This window comes from Euleptes europaea, chromosome 2, assembly GCF_029931775.1.
Source record: "Euleptes europaea isolate rEulEur1 chromosome 2, rEulEur1.hap1, whole genome shotgun sequence".
Classification (NCBI taxonomy): domain Eukaryota; kingdom Metazoa; phylum Chordata; class Lepidosauria; order Squamata; family Sphaerodactylidae; genus Euleptes; species Euleptes europaea.
In genome coordinates this window covers 11,010,626-11,023,337 of record NC_079313.1, presented here as the reverse complement: position 1 = coordinate 11,023,337, position 12,712 = coordinate 11,010,626, and the positions used below count along the sequence as shown (strand labels likewise).

Genomic DNA, 12,712 nt, shown 5'->3' with positions numbered 1-12,712 from the left:
AGATCAGAATCCACCGCTCCAAACCACCGCCCTTAACCACTACACCACGCTGGCTCTCCAGGAGTTGCAAAACCAAAGAAAGAGAGGGAAAGAGGATGAGATTTGAGCACCGTATAGAGACAGAGGTACAAAGTGGACGCCGTCAAAGTAAACGGAGGTCTCTTGACGTTCCCTCGGCTCATGCCTGGAACAAAGTCTGTCAAAGATGGTGTGACTTTTGACCCTCATATGTTGTCCTCATCTAGCATCTGGTTCAGCCCTTCGCAGATCCTCTGCAGGTGCATGCGGTACGGCTCAGAAGGTCCGTAGAGCGCCGAGAGGAACTCGTAGTCTGCAAAGTGGTTGAAGACGTGGTTGATCCGCCAGTGAGACTTGGCCGTGAGGTGGGTGTTGACCGCCTGATGCAGGAGGTCGCGGCATTCGTTGAGCATGCCGGACATGACCCGGCGGTCAAAGGTGAAGTCTATTTGGTAGAAGCTGACGGCTGTCATGGCCAGGGTGTGGACCTTCTTGCGGAAGCGGTCCAGCAGCAGCAGCTCGTCCGAGTTGAACTGTCCGTTGCGGTAGAGGACCCCCAACTTCATGACGACCTTGATCAAGTTCTTGATGATCTTCTGGGCCTCCTTGCGGTTACGGGTGAATTCCTTGGTTACCCGGTACAGCTCATCCAGAATCTCGCTGCTGGTGTCGTCAATGAAAATGCTCGCCATGTTCTTGGACGCCATCTTGCTCAGGAGTTTCTTCTGAGCTTGGAGAGCCAGATTCTTGGTGCTGAAGGTGTCCATCTTTTCTGGAAACAGAGGAAAGAGCGCGCATTATTGGCTGAAAGTGCTGTCAAGTCGCAGTCAACTTATGGCAACCCTGTAGGGTTGTCAAGACAAGAAATGTTCAGAGGTGGTTTGCCATTGGCTGCCTCTGTGTAGCAACCCTGGACTTCCCTGGTGGTCTCACACCGAAGTATTAACCAAGGCCAACCCTGCTTAGCTTATGAGATCTGACGAAAGTAGGCTAGCCTGGGCCACCCAGATCAGGGCACAGATCAGGGGTGTCAAACTCAAACGTTACGAGGGCCGGATATGACATAAATGTCCCTTGGTGGGGCTGGGGCATGCCTCGCCAGCTAGGGTTGCCAGCCCCAAGTTGGGAAATACTTGGAGGTTTCTAGGGCGGAGCTTGAGGAGGGCAGGGTTTGGGGAGGGACTTCAATGCCACAGAGTCCAATTGCCAAAGCGACCATTTTGTCGAGGTGAACTGATCTCTATCAGCTGGAGATCAGCTGTAATAGCAGGAGAGCTCCAGCTACTACCTGGAGGTTGGCAACCCTAACGCCAGCCCAGATTGAAAGAGGGGCTGCCTCTACTGGCTTGCGGGCTGGATACGAGCTCTCAAGGGGCCAGATCGGGCCCTTGGGACTTATGTTTGACAACCCTGGCCCAGATTATTAGGACCAAAATTCCAACATTTGATTCTTGAGAAGAGCCCTGAATGCATCCAGTATATATTTTGTGGTAGAGGAAGCCCCCCACCATCTGGTGTGATGGCTGCACAACAGAAAAGGAAAGTAGGGAGTTTGAGCTGAGGAACTGTTACACAGGCCCTAATGGCAGAACTAGCTTTTGAGTAGAAGGCTAGAGAGATCGGGCGAGATAGGAAGCTATAGGCTGGGGAATCCAGGAACAAGATGTCTGAAGGAAAGGCACAGAGTTGGCATACCAAGCCAGAAAAGGGAACCCAAAGGGAGGAAACGGGAAGGCACAAGTGGATCCTGGGAAAGGGCAAACAAGACGGGAAGTTTCTGTAGTCCAATTAATATTTGGCATTCCAGATTATTCTGGATTTTGGCCCTGTTTAGCATGGCATTGCAAAGAGAGATATGAGCCGATGAATCCCAGAGGATCGTATTTAAACACTTAAAGCACAACTTACACACCTCCTTAGCTATCAGGAGGGCTAAGAAACTTGCTTTAAAACAAAAGAAAAAGCTGAAAGTGAATATTTTCTCGTCATGATCCATGAATCTGACGTCCTGCTATCAGTAAAGGGGTCCAGTAACAGAAGACAGGAAGGATTTGCTACCTGAGGAAGAGGAGGAGCCCACTATAACATGAAGCGTTTCGATATTTTGATGGTTTCCTGCCTCAAGGACCCTATTTGGGTGGAAAGGCAGCATAGCAATAACAGTCAATAAAAAATTAAAAGTTAATAAACAACAGCCAAGCCCTCCTTTTCTGGTATGTCGCTCGGCCAACCTCAGCGGATGCGGAGGACTCCTTCCCAGAACCGAGGGTTGCCAACTCCAGGTTTAGAAATACCTGGAGATTTGAGGGTGGAGCACGGGAGGGTGGGGTTTAGGAAGAGGTGGGACCTCAGTAAAGTACAAAGCCATACAGTCCACTTTCCAAAGCAGCCATTTTCTCCAGAAGTGGAATAAATGTCTCACAAGAATGAATGAATGAATGAATGGCAATCTATGTAGTCTGGAGATCAGCTGTGCAAACCATTGGAAGTTCAGGAAGGTCCTCAACTTTGGGATTTGAGCCCCCAACACCAAAGTGCAGGCTTCCAGAATAGGACACAATCCCTTCAACATTGAGCCCTTCAAAGGCTACAGGCCTGGGATGCCCGCTTCCCTGCAAGCCGACAAACCCGCGGTCTGCTCCTGTGGTTCGGAGCGGTGGACTCCAAGCTGGAAAACCGGGTTCGATTCCCCGCTCCTCCACATGAGCGGCGGACTCTAATCTGGTGAACCGGGTTGGTTTCCCCACTCCTACACACAAAGCCTGCTGGGTGACCTTGGGCTAGTCACAGCTCTCTCCGAACTCTCAGCTCTGAAGAGTGGCAGAGATTTTAGTTCCTGGAATGACTTAGTATGTAGTATTTGTCCAGGAGAATGTCCAAGTGTTAAATTGCTGACCGATATGTATAGTTTTAGCTGGTATCTGTTAGGACTATCCTGTGTTACATGTCAAGCTTCTCAGGATTCTGTCTTTCACGCTTGTTGATGTATACACATCCTGAGAAGCTTGACATCATATAAATGGGGGTGAGCTGTGAGTAGGTTTGCCAGGTCCCTCTTGGCAACCGGCGGGAGGTTTTAGGGGCAGCGCCTGAGGAGGGCGGGGTTTGGGGAGGGACTTCAATGCCATAGAGTCCAAGCGGCCATTTTCTCCAGGTGAACTGATCTCTATTGGCTGGAGATCAATTGTAATAGCAGGAGATCTCCAGCTAGTGCCTGGAGGTTGGCAACCCTAGCTGTGTTTTAATACACATGGAATAAACATTTCTACACAAAGCCACACAAAATAAAAGGCCTTTATATATATTTTTTTACCTTGTATTACGTTAACGGAGCTGTCAGGATGTGTATTATATAATAATTTTGTCTGACCACTGAGGAAGGCCTAGATAAGGCCAAAACGCGTCTGGTCTTAGTTTGGTCATTGTATGTATATACATCATCTGTGAATGTGTTGCATGTAAGTATTTATTGCTTTTAGGTAGTCTACATTATAGGCCCTGTGTTTTTGACATAATTGTACACCATATTGTTAAAAGATATATATTTGTTGATATTTTAATAGTGTTTAGCTCAACTTCTTTTGCTTCGCTTGCCCCACGACTTCCCCTGCAAATTTCCTTCCTGCTCAAAGGCAGGCCTTACTCCCTGGTTAGACGCCGATGGCTCTTGGTAATAAGATCCCGGCAATCTTGTTTCTAAAAAGCCAAAGGCAGTGGGGACGGGACAAATTATGGTTCCGCAAAGAGGATGGATTACCCCCCCCCAATCAATTACTCAAGAGGAAAAACATGCGACAGGGGCTTGTGGTGAAGAACGGGGACAGAAGATGCCGCCAAACCACGCCGGGCAATATCCCGAGGCGGCAGGGAGTTGCCAGGTTGAGGAACCAAGGCTTGTACTGTGTACGGCCTGGAAATGAAAAAACTGGGAGGGGGGGAGATCCCAGGGAACCGTAAATTAAGTGCATTTTTAATGGAGCACATCAAACGAGAAAGCCCAGGCTGAGCGGGATTGTTCTATCCGGTGATATTTACAGCCCCCTGGAAAACACAAAAGTTTGTATGTGTTGCCTTTTATGTGAAAACATTGATTTTCATAGCGGGAGCCCCTGAGCCGAAGCCCGTACAGCTTCCTAGTAAAACACAATTGAAAAATTACCGGCGCCCGTTTAACGGGGCATATCTTATTCTCGGCTGCACAGGTATACGGCAAAGAAGCCCGGCTAGCGGAGGGTCTGTCTGGGAACGAAACAGATCAGGAAAGACCTGGTGATTTATTCCCCCTTGATTAAACATTGTTTGGTCCCCCTGGGGAGGATTCATAATACAATCTGTACAAGTTGTGGCTGGTTCCCCACTCTGTGTTTTGATCAGACATGGATTTCAAGCGCCCCTCACTTCCTGTCTGTGTGGTGTAGAGCTGCCAACAAGTTGAGAAATTCCTGGATATTTTTTGGGGGGTAGAACCTGGGGACAGCAGGGGTTAGGGAGGGGAGGAATCTCAGCTGGGTCTAATGCCTGAGACCGTTTATGCTTGGTAATTAGCAGCACGTTCCAGGCTGAAGTGCCCTGCATATTTTTGAGTTTTTCACGCTGAGCAGTCATTTAGGAAGTGACTGCGAAGCTGGCGCATACCTGCTTCGCATTTCTTAAGAGCCCCTTTAACGCAACCTTTTGTGTTTGCTCCACCCACGCGTCGAAGAATCCCCTCAAGGAAGCATGCAAAATCACAGCCGCGCGTTAGCTATGTAACGGCGGTTGCTGATGGAAGGAACGAAGAAGCAGGCGAGTGGGGAGGATGGAATTTCTCCTTTTGCATCAGGACCGTGAATAGGCATTTTAAAAGGTCGCATTTAAAAAAAGAGCTTTGAGCGAGCATCAAAATTGACCCTGGGCATTCTCCAAAGGAGCCATTTTCTCCAGGGAGCTGATCTCCGTAGTATGGAGAACAGTTGTAATTCCGGGAGATCTCCAGGCCCCACCTGGAGGCTAAAAATCTTTTTTGGGGCCCACACCATGGGCTCAGCCAACAAGCCACAACCTCACAACCTCCTTATTGGTCAATCGACTGCTCCAAATGTTGTCAAGCGCTACTTGAAATCTGGATTGCTAAATTCTCGAGGCCGGGCCCCGATTTCCTCCTTTGTCAGATAACACCAGTCAAACTGTTCTCTGTGTGGCTTTGTGTCCAAAAATTTCTCTCTCTCTCTTTAGAAGTGAGCGGCACGTCATCTCTCTTGCCTTCTCGCCCCCTCAATTATTTATTATTATTTTTAAAAAAGAAAATCTGTTTTCTTGACAAGCAGACTGCGCAACCTGTATCTCCTCCACCAGGCTGAAGACAACAGGCAACAAAGCAGCAGTCTTCTTTCCGGCACAGCTAGCGATTCCAGCTGTGTCCCATCTTTTTTTAAAAAATGTTTTTAAAAGGCCAGGAGAGGGAGGAGAAAAGTAAGACTTTGCAATCAAATGCACATCGGCGCTGCGAGGCAATTATGGGGAAACGGAGGAAATGTAGGACTCGGTAGAGATGCCCAGATGGATAAAAGGACTCGCACCGTTTCTAATCTCCCTTGGACTGGGGTTTGGCGCTCCTCTGATAGCGGGGTGACTGCAACCTGGGGCCACTACGTGGCGTCGCGCTCTCTTGCAATGCGGCCCGGTTATCTCACAGCCCGAAGGGACCCCGGCTTTCCGTCTTGGAATCGGCAGGGTGGATTGGGGTGGCTCTGATAACATTGAAATTGGAATGGCCAAAGGGGGCTTGGAAGTAGAGGTGGAACTGAAGGTGGGCATAAGGGTGACTAAAAGTACGAAAAGGAAAGACGAGGGGGCTCCAGTCTATCACAAAGCCATATCCTAGAGGCTTTGGGGGCATGGTGCAGTGGTTAAGGGTGGTTGTTTAGAGCGGTGGACCGGGTTTGGACCGGTGGACTGGAGAACCGGGTTTGATTCCCCACTCCTCCACATGAGCGGCGGATGCTAATCTGGGTAAACTGGATTTGTTTCCCCGCTCCTACACAGGAAGCCAGCTGGGTGACCTTGGGCTAGTCACAGCTCTCTCAGCCCCACCTACCTCACAGGGTGTCTGTTGTGGGGAGGGGAAGGGAAGGTGATTGTAAGCCGGTTTGTGTCTCCCTTAAGTGGTAGAGAAAGTTGGCATATAAAAACCAACTCTTCTTTCTTCTTCTCTCCATTTTATCCTCACAACAACCCTGCGAGGTGGGTTGGGCTGAAAGGGTGTGATTGGCCTAAGGCCACCTTGTGAGTTTCCAGCAGCAGAGTGGAGATTCAAACCAGTGTCCCCCAGATCCTGGTTTCACCCTCTAATCATTACAGCATTACCCTATTGTACCTATATATGACATACGTTGTACAAATCAATACCATGCAAATAAATAAACCGAGTAGTGGAATGGGTCTTTAAAAAAATCCCCCAGTATCAAGGCTTGTTCCTGGAAACTGTTAAGCAGAATGCCTCTGAGCACGTCCAGAGGATTCTCCCGCCACCTATTCCCCTCTCCTACATACACTGTCTCCCTCAGTTTGTCTTTTGAGGTTTTAAAACAAATGGAATATCTGTCTGCCTGTAAATTGGTTAAAACTAGAGTATTGCACCTTGACAAATGGAAACTGGCTTTAGAGTGAGTAAGGTGTGATCCTTGTACAAACTGGGACTTCCTATTCCAAAGATCGTACCTGCTTATTGTTAATTTTGAACTGTTCCCAAATATAGAATACTGATTACCAAGGCTACATTGGGGGGAGTTAGCAGGCAGGTTTTCAGGGACCCCTGAACGATTTTTGCGAGTGCAAATCAGGTAATTTGGATACGGCTTGGCATTTTTTTTAAATCGATTGTAAAAAGTATGATCTGGCCAGAGATAAATGGATTGCAGTATTCATTCAGAAGTGGGGACCTGCTCTAAAGCAAGAGATTGTAGCAAAGTTATTGGCGGATACCGATCCAAACATAACCACCTCTGTTAGTCTCTTGCCATGAAAACCCCCAAAAGGGGTCACCATAAGTCGGCTGCGACTTGATGGCACTTTACACACACACACACACACACACGTTTAATTACCTTTGAATTACCGAGCTCATTGAATTTGTTTTGCTGTTGGTCTGCATGAAGAACAGAAATAAAGGAAAAAGAACCGCTGTCTCCCTCTAAACTGGAAAGGCAGATTGTAATCTCCTTGGGGCAGAGCCCTGCCTTCTGGTGAGCAGAGTCTGTTACACTGGCATGGACGTCGATCGCTTGGTGTAAATAATACATGTGAATGAGAAACCTCTATTCCTGTCGTGGGATTCTTCACAATCCCCCCCCCCAAAACACACACACTTCCTCCTGCCCCTCAAATTTCTTTCGAAGGCTGCTAGGCCCGTATCTCTGGTAGCGATGATCTCCAGCTCGGTTACCGAGGTTCCCTCCCCGCCGGCTCCCGTCCCTTGCAATTGTAAACCCCACTGTGCAGACACAATTCTGTCGACGGGAATGAATTTTTCATGCGGCGATACAAAAAAAGGGCTTGAATAATTTACAGGTCAAGACGGCAGAGGGGAGAAGGGACAGAAGCGACAAACGAGCTGCCGGAGAGAAAGAAAGCGAGCAAAGACCGCCTGGATGTTTACCCGATGGGTTTATCCTGGGATCCTCAGACAACAGAATTGTCACATCTGAAGACTTCAGCGATCTCCAGATGAAAATCCAGCATAGCGTAGTGCTCGGACGAGGAAGAGTGGGTTCACATCCCCTACTCGGTCCTGAATCTTTGGGTCGGCCCCTCCCTTTTCATCCTAACCTACTTTGCAGGGTTGTTGTGAGGAAAATGTACAGGGGAGGGGAGAACCACATACACCACCCTGAGCTCCTTGGAGAAAGGATAGATGAATAAAAAGAAAATAAATCTTGGGTGGGAGGCCCCCTGTCTTCAGTGAGGTCCACCTCTTGAGCCACAGGGCACAGCCACACTCTTCCACTGACCTGTCACGTGTCATTAGGCCCCGCCCAGCCTTCTAAGCACCACCCCCTGGCTCTGCAGGCACCTCACCTTAGCCTTGAGCTCCACCCCCTTAAGTCTAAAGTTCTGGGCCAATCGGGATCTGTTGCCCCAGGACCAACGGGTTGAAATTAAATCAAAAGAGTTTCCATCTAGACATTAGGAAGAATTTTCTAACAGTCAGAGCGGTTCCTCAGTGGAAAACAGACTTCCTGGGAGAGGCAGTGGGCTCTCCTTCCCTGGAGGTTGTTAAGCAGAGGCTAGATGGCCATCTGTCAGAAATGTTGATTCTATGACCTTAGGCAGATGATGAGAGGGAGGGCATTTTGGCCATCTTCTGGGCATGGAGTAGGGGTCACTGGGAGTGTGTGTGGGGGAGGTAGTTGTGAATTCCCTGCACTGTGCAGGGGGTTGGACTAGATGACCCTGGTGGTCCCTTCCAACTCTACGATTCTATGATTGGACTGGAAGGACCTTTGGTCTGACCCTGCAGAATAGATCTGGCATGGCAACGCTGGGGGAAATAAAGTGGTGAACAACTTGGCTTCTTTTCTTAACAGAGCTGTTCCTCCAGGCTTCCTCGGGAGGTGGTAAGTGCTCCTTTCCTGGAGGTCTTTAAGCAGAGGCTAGATGGCCATTTGTCAGCAATGCTTATTCTGTGACCTTAGGCAGTTCATAAGAGGGATTTCCCAGTGCTCACCTCCACTTTGTTCCAGTGTGGTAGGAAGAACACTGCCTGTGAACGCACCTGAGGAGCAGGTATGGTAGGGCTAGAGGGTCATCTGGAAAACCTGGCCCGGATCGCCAGTCCGGGTCACATTTGGAAGGAGGCACCCAGCTCTGCAGGAGTCTGCCTCCAGAGTGGCATAAATATCAGCGCTAATGAGCCAATTAGTTACACCAAGCTGGGGAAATATTAGGCACCATAACAGATTGGTCCATAAATCAAGACAGCATAGTAGCATCCCATTGCAACCCTGCTCAGGCCTTAGACTCGCAAGCCCTATGCTCAGCCGATGCTACATGGGACTGAAAAGCACCTCGAAGGACCCCCAAAATCAGATCCAGGAAGAACCTATGCCAAGGACATACAATGACGTCCTCGAAGGGCAGTCATAAAGAGGATAGTGCCGAGTTGTTTTCTGTTGCCTCAGGAAGTCGGACCAAAACCAACGGGTTGAAATTAAATCAAAAGAGTTTCCGTTTAGACATTAGGAAGAATTTTCTAGCAGTTAGAGCAGTTCCTCGGTGGAACAGGCTTCCTTGGGAGGCGGTGAGTGCTCCTTCCCCAGAGGCTTTTAAGCAGAGGCTAGATGGCCATCTGTCAGCAATGCTGATTCTATGACCTTAGGCAGATCATGAGATGACCTTGGCCATCTTCTGGGCATGGAGTTAGGGGTCACTGGGGGTGTGGGGGGAGGTAGTTGTGAATTTTCTGCATTGTGCAGGGAGTTGGACTAGATGACCCTGGTGGCCCCTTCCAACTCTATGATTCTACTTAAACGTGCATTTCCCCACTTCCTCAATTATATTGTGTGGCAGTTCTTTTGGGCAGTGATAGAAAGGCAGATGACCAGCAAGGCCTAAGCAGAGCATGGCTTGCTGGGGGCCAAAACCTCAGTAATGCCAGAGGGCTCCGTCCAAAATCACGAGATGCAACAGAACAGTGCCCCTGAGCGTGCACAAAGTATTTCCCCCGCATCGCTGGATAACTGCAACCAGCCACCGCGCAGAGATTAAAAAAAGAAAAAAGAATAACTCAAGACTATGAATTGCTACCTTATCAGCCCTGAAATGAAATCGACTCAATTCATTAGCAAGCCATTAGATCTGTCACTGGAAGAGGAGAAAGAATTGTTTTGGTTGCTAAGCAGTGATTCGGCCTTTGTTTGCTTAACACATTTGGCTGACAAGAGAGAGAATTACTCCACAGATCTTCCTGGTTTCCTTTTTTGATTAACTGAGCGCCCGAGTCAGGAATTTTGAGAAAAACTCATGTTTTGACATGTATCTATTCCGGGGGTTTCCTCCCTTCCTATTGTAGATGTGTTCTTTCTCGTTTGCTTGTTTTGGTACATCTCGTAAAGGAAGAGATGTAGAAATCAGGCGCAGCCAGAAAAGGCAGGAGAGATCTGGGCCCGGAGGCACTGGCAGGTATTTTAATTGTGCAGAAAAATCTGTTCTTTCGGTTGCCAAGGGGAGGGAAAAATACATTTCCAAGCTGTAAGAATTGCAGAAGAACAGTGCATCTGAGGACGGGATGCATTTTTTACTTCCATGCTTGACTTGTTTTCAGCCTCGGGGCTTGGATTCAGGGCGATCAAGGAGGTGGCCTCTGGGGATGTGCAGAGTGTGTTTCCCTTTCACCCTTAACTACTCTCAAGCGGTGTGATCTTAGGTGGAAGGGCGTGAAGCTCAGAGGGGAAGCCTTCCAGGTTGACTGCCACCATTTTGGGGGGGGGGGGTAATCTGGTATCTGAAGCAAACATCTCCGATTTGCACCTCCTCCTCCGAAGGGGAACTCGGTTCTGATCCCAACCAGGGCTGCAGTATAGCATGCCCACCCCTCCATGCAGTCCACACGCTTCTGGATCATTTAACAGATAACAGGAAGTACTTCTTCACACAACGCAGAGTTAAACTGTGGAACTCCCTGCCCCAGGATGTGGTGATGGCTGCCAACTTGGAAGGCTTTAAGAGGGGGTGGACATGTTCATGGAGGAAAGGGGTATTCATGGCTACTAGTCAAAATGGATACTAGTCATGATGCCTACCTATTCTCTCCAGGATCAGAAGAGCAGCCTATTATATTAGGTGTTTTGGAACACAGGCAGGATGGTGCTGCAGCCGTCGTCTTGTTTGTGGGCTTCCTGGAGGCACCTGGTTGGCCACTGTGTGAACAGACTGCTAGACTTGATGGGCCTTGGTCTGATCCAGCAGAGCTTTTCTTACGTTCTTATGTTCTAACATAAGGCTGCTACTTCTGAGCATGCACAGAGTGTTTTCACAGAGTGGAAAACAACCTTTTAAAAAAAAAACAACCCCAATGGATGGCCAGTGTGCGACTGATGCGCTTTCACACATACTGAATAATGTACTTTCAATCCACTTTCACAATAGTTTGCAAGTGGATTTTGCTGTTCCCCTCCGAGCTTCACACAGACCATTTATGCATGGGAGGTTTTGCTTTGGATTTGCCGCTCTCTAGGTGCCCGTTTTCCTCATCCGAATTCTCAAAACTCTGCATGGGGGCTTATTGTTGAGTTTTGAGAATTCAGATGGGGAAAATGTGCATCTAAAGAGTGGCAAATCCAAGGCAAAACCTCCCATGCATAAATGGCAACAGTAAAATCCAGCTACAAAGTGGGTTGAAAGTGCATTATCTGGTGTGTGTGAAACAGCCCTGAGCATGAGAAAGCGCCCCATTCAGAACAAAACCTTTTCTTACCAAAAGAAACTTTTTACAGACAGCAGAGAGATAGCAAAGAGAAACTTGTCCAAGGTGCATTTTTTTCTGCCTGACGCGCCCCGATTCTGGCACTGGGGAATCTGGTGGGCCCCGGAAAACGCTGTTTGGCTTCCACAGGGCCGGTGCTACCATTAGGCGAACCAGGCAGCCGCCTAGGGCGCAAGTCTCAGAGGGGTGCAGAACTGGCCCGAGGGGCACAGTTTTAAACTGGTTAGGTTCTTGAAAAAAAGGCAACTGACAATATAGTTAATTATAACACCTTATTAAAAAGTTTTGTGGTCCCCCCCCCCACAAGACATCTGTTTTTGGAAATGGGGGTGGGGGGCACAAGTAGTTAGCCTTGCCTAGGGGGCAAAAAGGACTGGCCCTGGCCCTGGGTTTCCACCCCCCCCCCCCACGCTGAACCCCGGCACCTCTCTGCATCGCATCCAACCGCCCCTGAACCCCCTTCGGCGTCTTACCTGCTCTGGGGCATCCAGAGGTCCGGCCAGCCGGGGCCTTCGGAATTGCAAGGCTTTTTGCAAAGATCCCGGCAGAGAGAAATGCAAAGCTTTTATTTTTCTTCCCTCCCCAGCTTTTTTTTTTTTTTTTTTTTTTTTAAATATATAATTGTTTTCAAGCCAGCGGTGGTTCGCGCGGTTGCTCTGTTTGCAGAGATGCCGCCGCCCGGCGCAAGCCAGCCACCCCTGGCTCTGGAGTCCAAGGTTGAAACCCGACGCTTTCCAAAAAGTTTCAAACTCGGCTTGCGTTCGGGGCGAGGAAAGAGGGAGAGCGACAGGCCCAGCGGCCAACGGCGCCGCGGGGCCGATTCGAAGCAGCCAATGGGGAGAGAGGGGAGGGCCCTCCGTTGCGATCGGAGTTGGAGGGGGCGGGAGGAGCGGAGGAAAGGCGCCCGTCTTTTGGGGAACAGGCCCAGGTTTGTCTTTGGAAGGGGGGTGACCCCCTCCTTCCCGGCCCGGGAGGGCAGGGGGGCCAGGAAACCCACCTCGGCCGAGAAGGGGGGTGTCGCACCTTCCCCGCGCTCTCCCCACGACGCACGTTTGCAACCCGGCGCCCGCGGGCGTGGAAGGCTCCTTCCTGATGCACAGATCTGCCCTCGCCTCTTTCCAGCGCCCCTTTGCACCAAATGCAACTGTTGCAAGGAGGCTGAAGTGGGGTTGCCACCCTCCAGGTACTAGCTGGACATCTCCTGCTGTTGCCGCTGATCTCCACCCGATATCA

The 12,712-nt window shown here is 49.5% G+C and overlaps 1 protein-coding gene across 1 annotated transcript; it reads right to left on the bottom strand.

Annotated features, from left to right (window-relative positions):
- Positions 1-224: 224 nt before the first annotated feature.
- TNFAIP8L1 (TNF alpha induced protein 8 like 1) lies at positions 225-11,973 on the bottom strand. The gene is made up of 2 exons (XM_056845123.1): positions 11,953-11,973; positions 225-790 (listed from the first exon to the last, which is right to left on the bottom strand). Exon 2 carries the CDS (start codon positions 783-785, stop codon positions 225-227), a length of 561 nt encoding a protein of 186 aa, XP_056701101.1. The 5' UTR covers positions 786-790; positions 11,953-11,973.
- Between the last annotated feature and the right edge of the window lie 739 nt (positions 11,974-12,712).

Coding starts and splice junctions, on each gene's coding strand:
- TNFAIP8L1 (XM_056845123.1), bottom strand. CDS start 785: ATGGACACCTTCAGCACCAAGAATCTGGCTCTCCAAGCTCAGAAGAAA.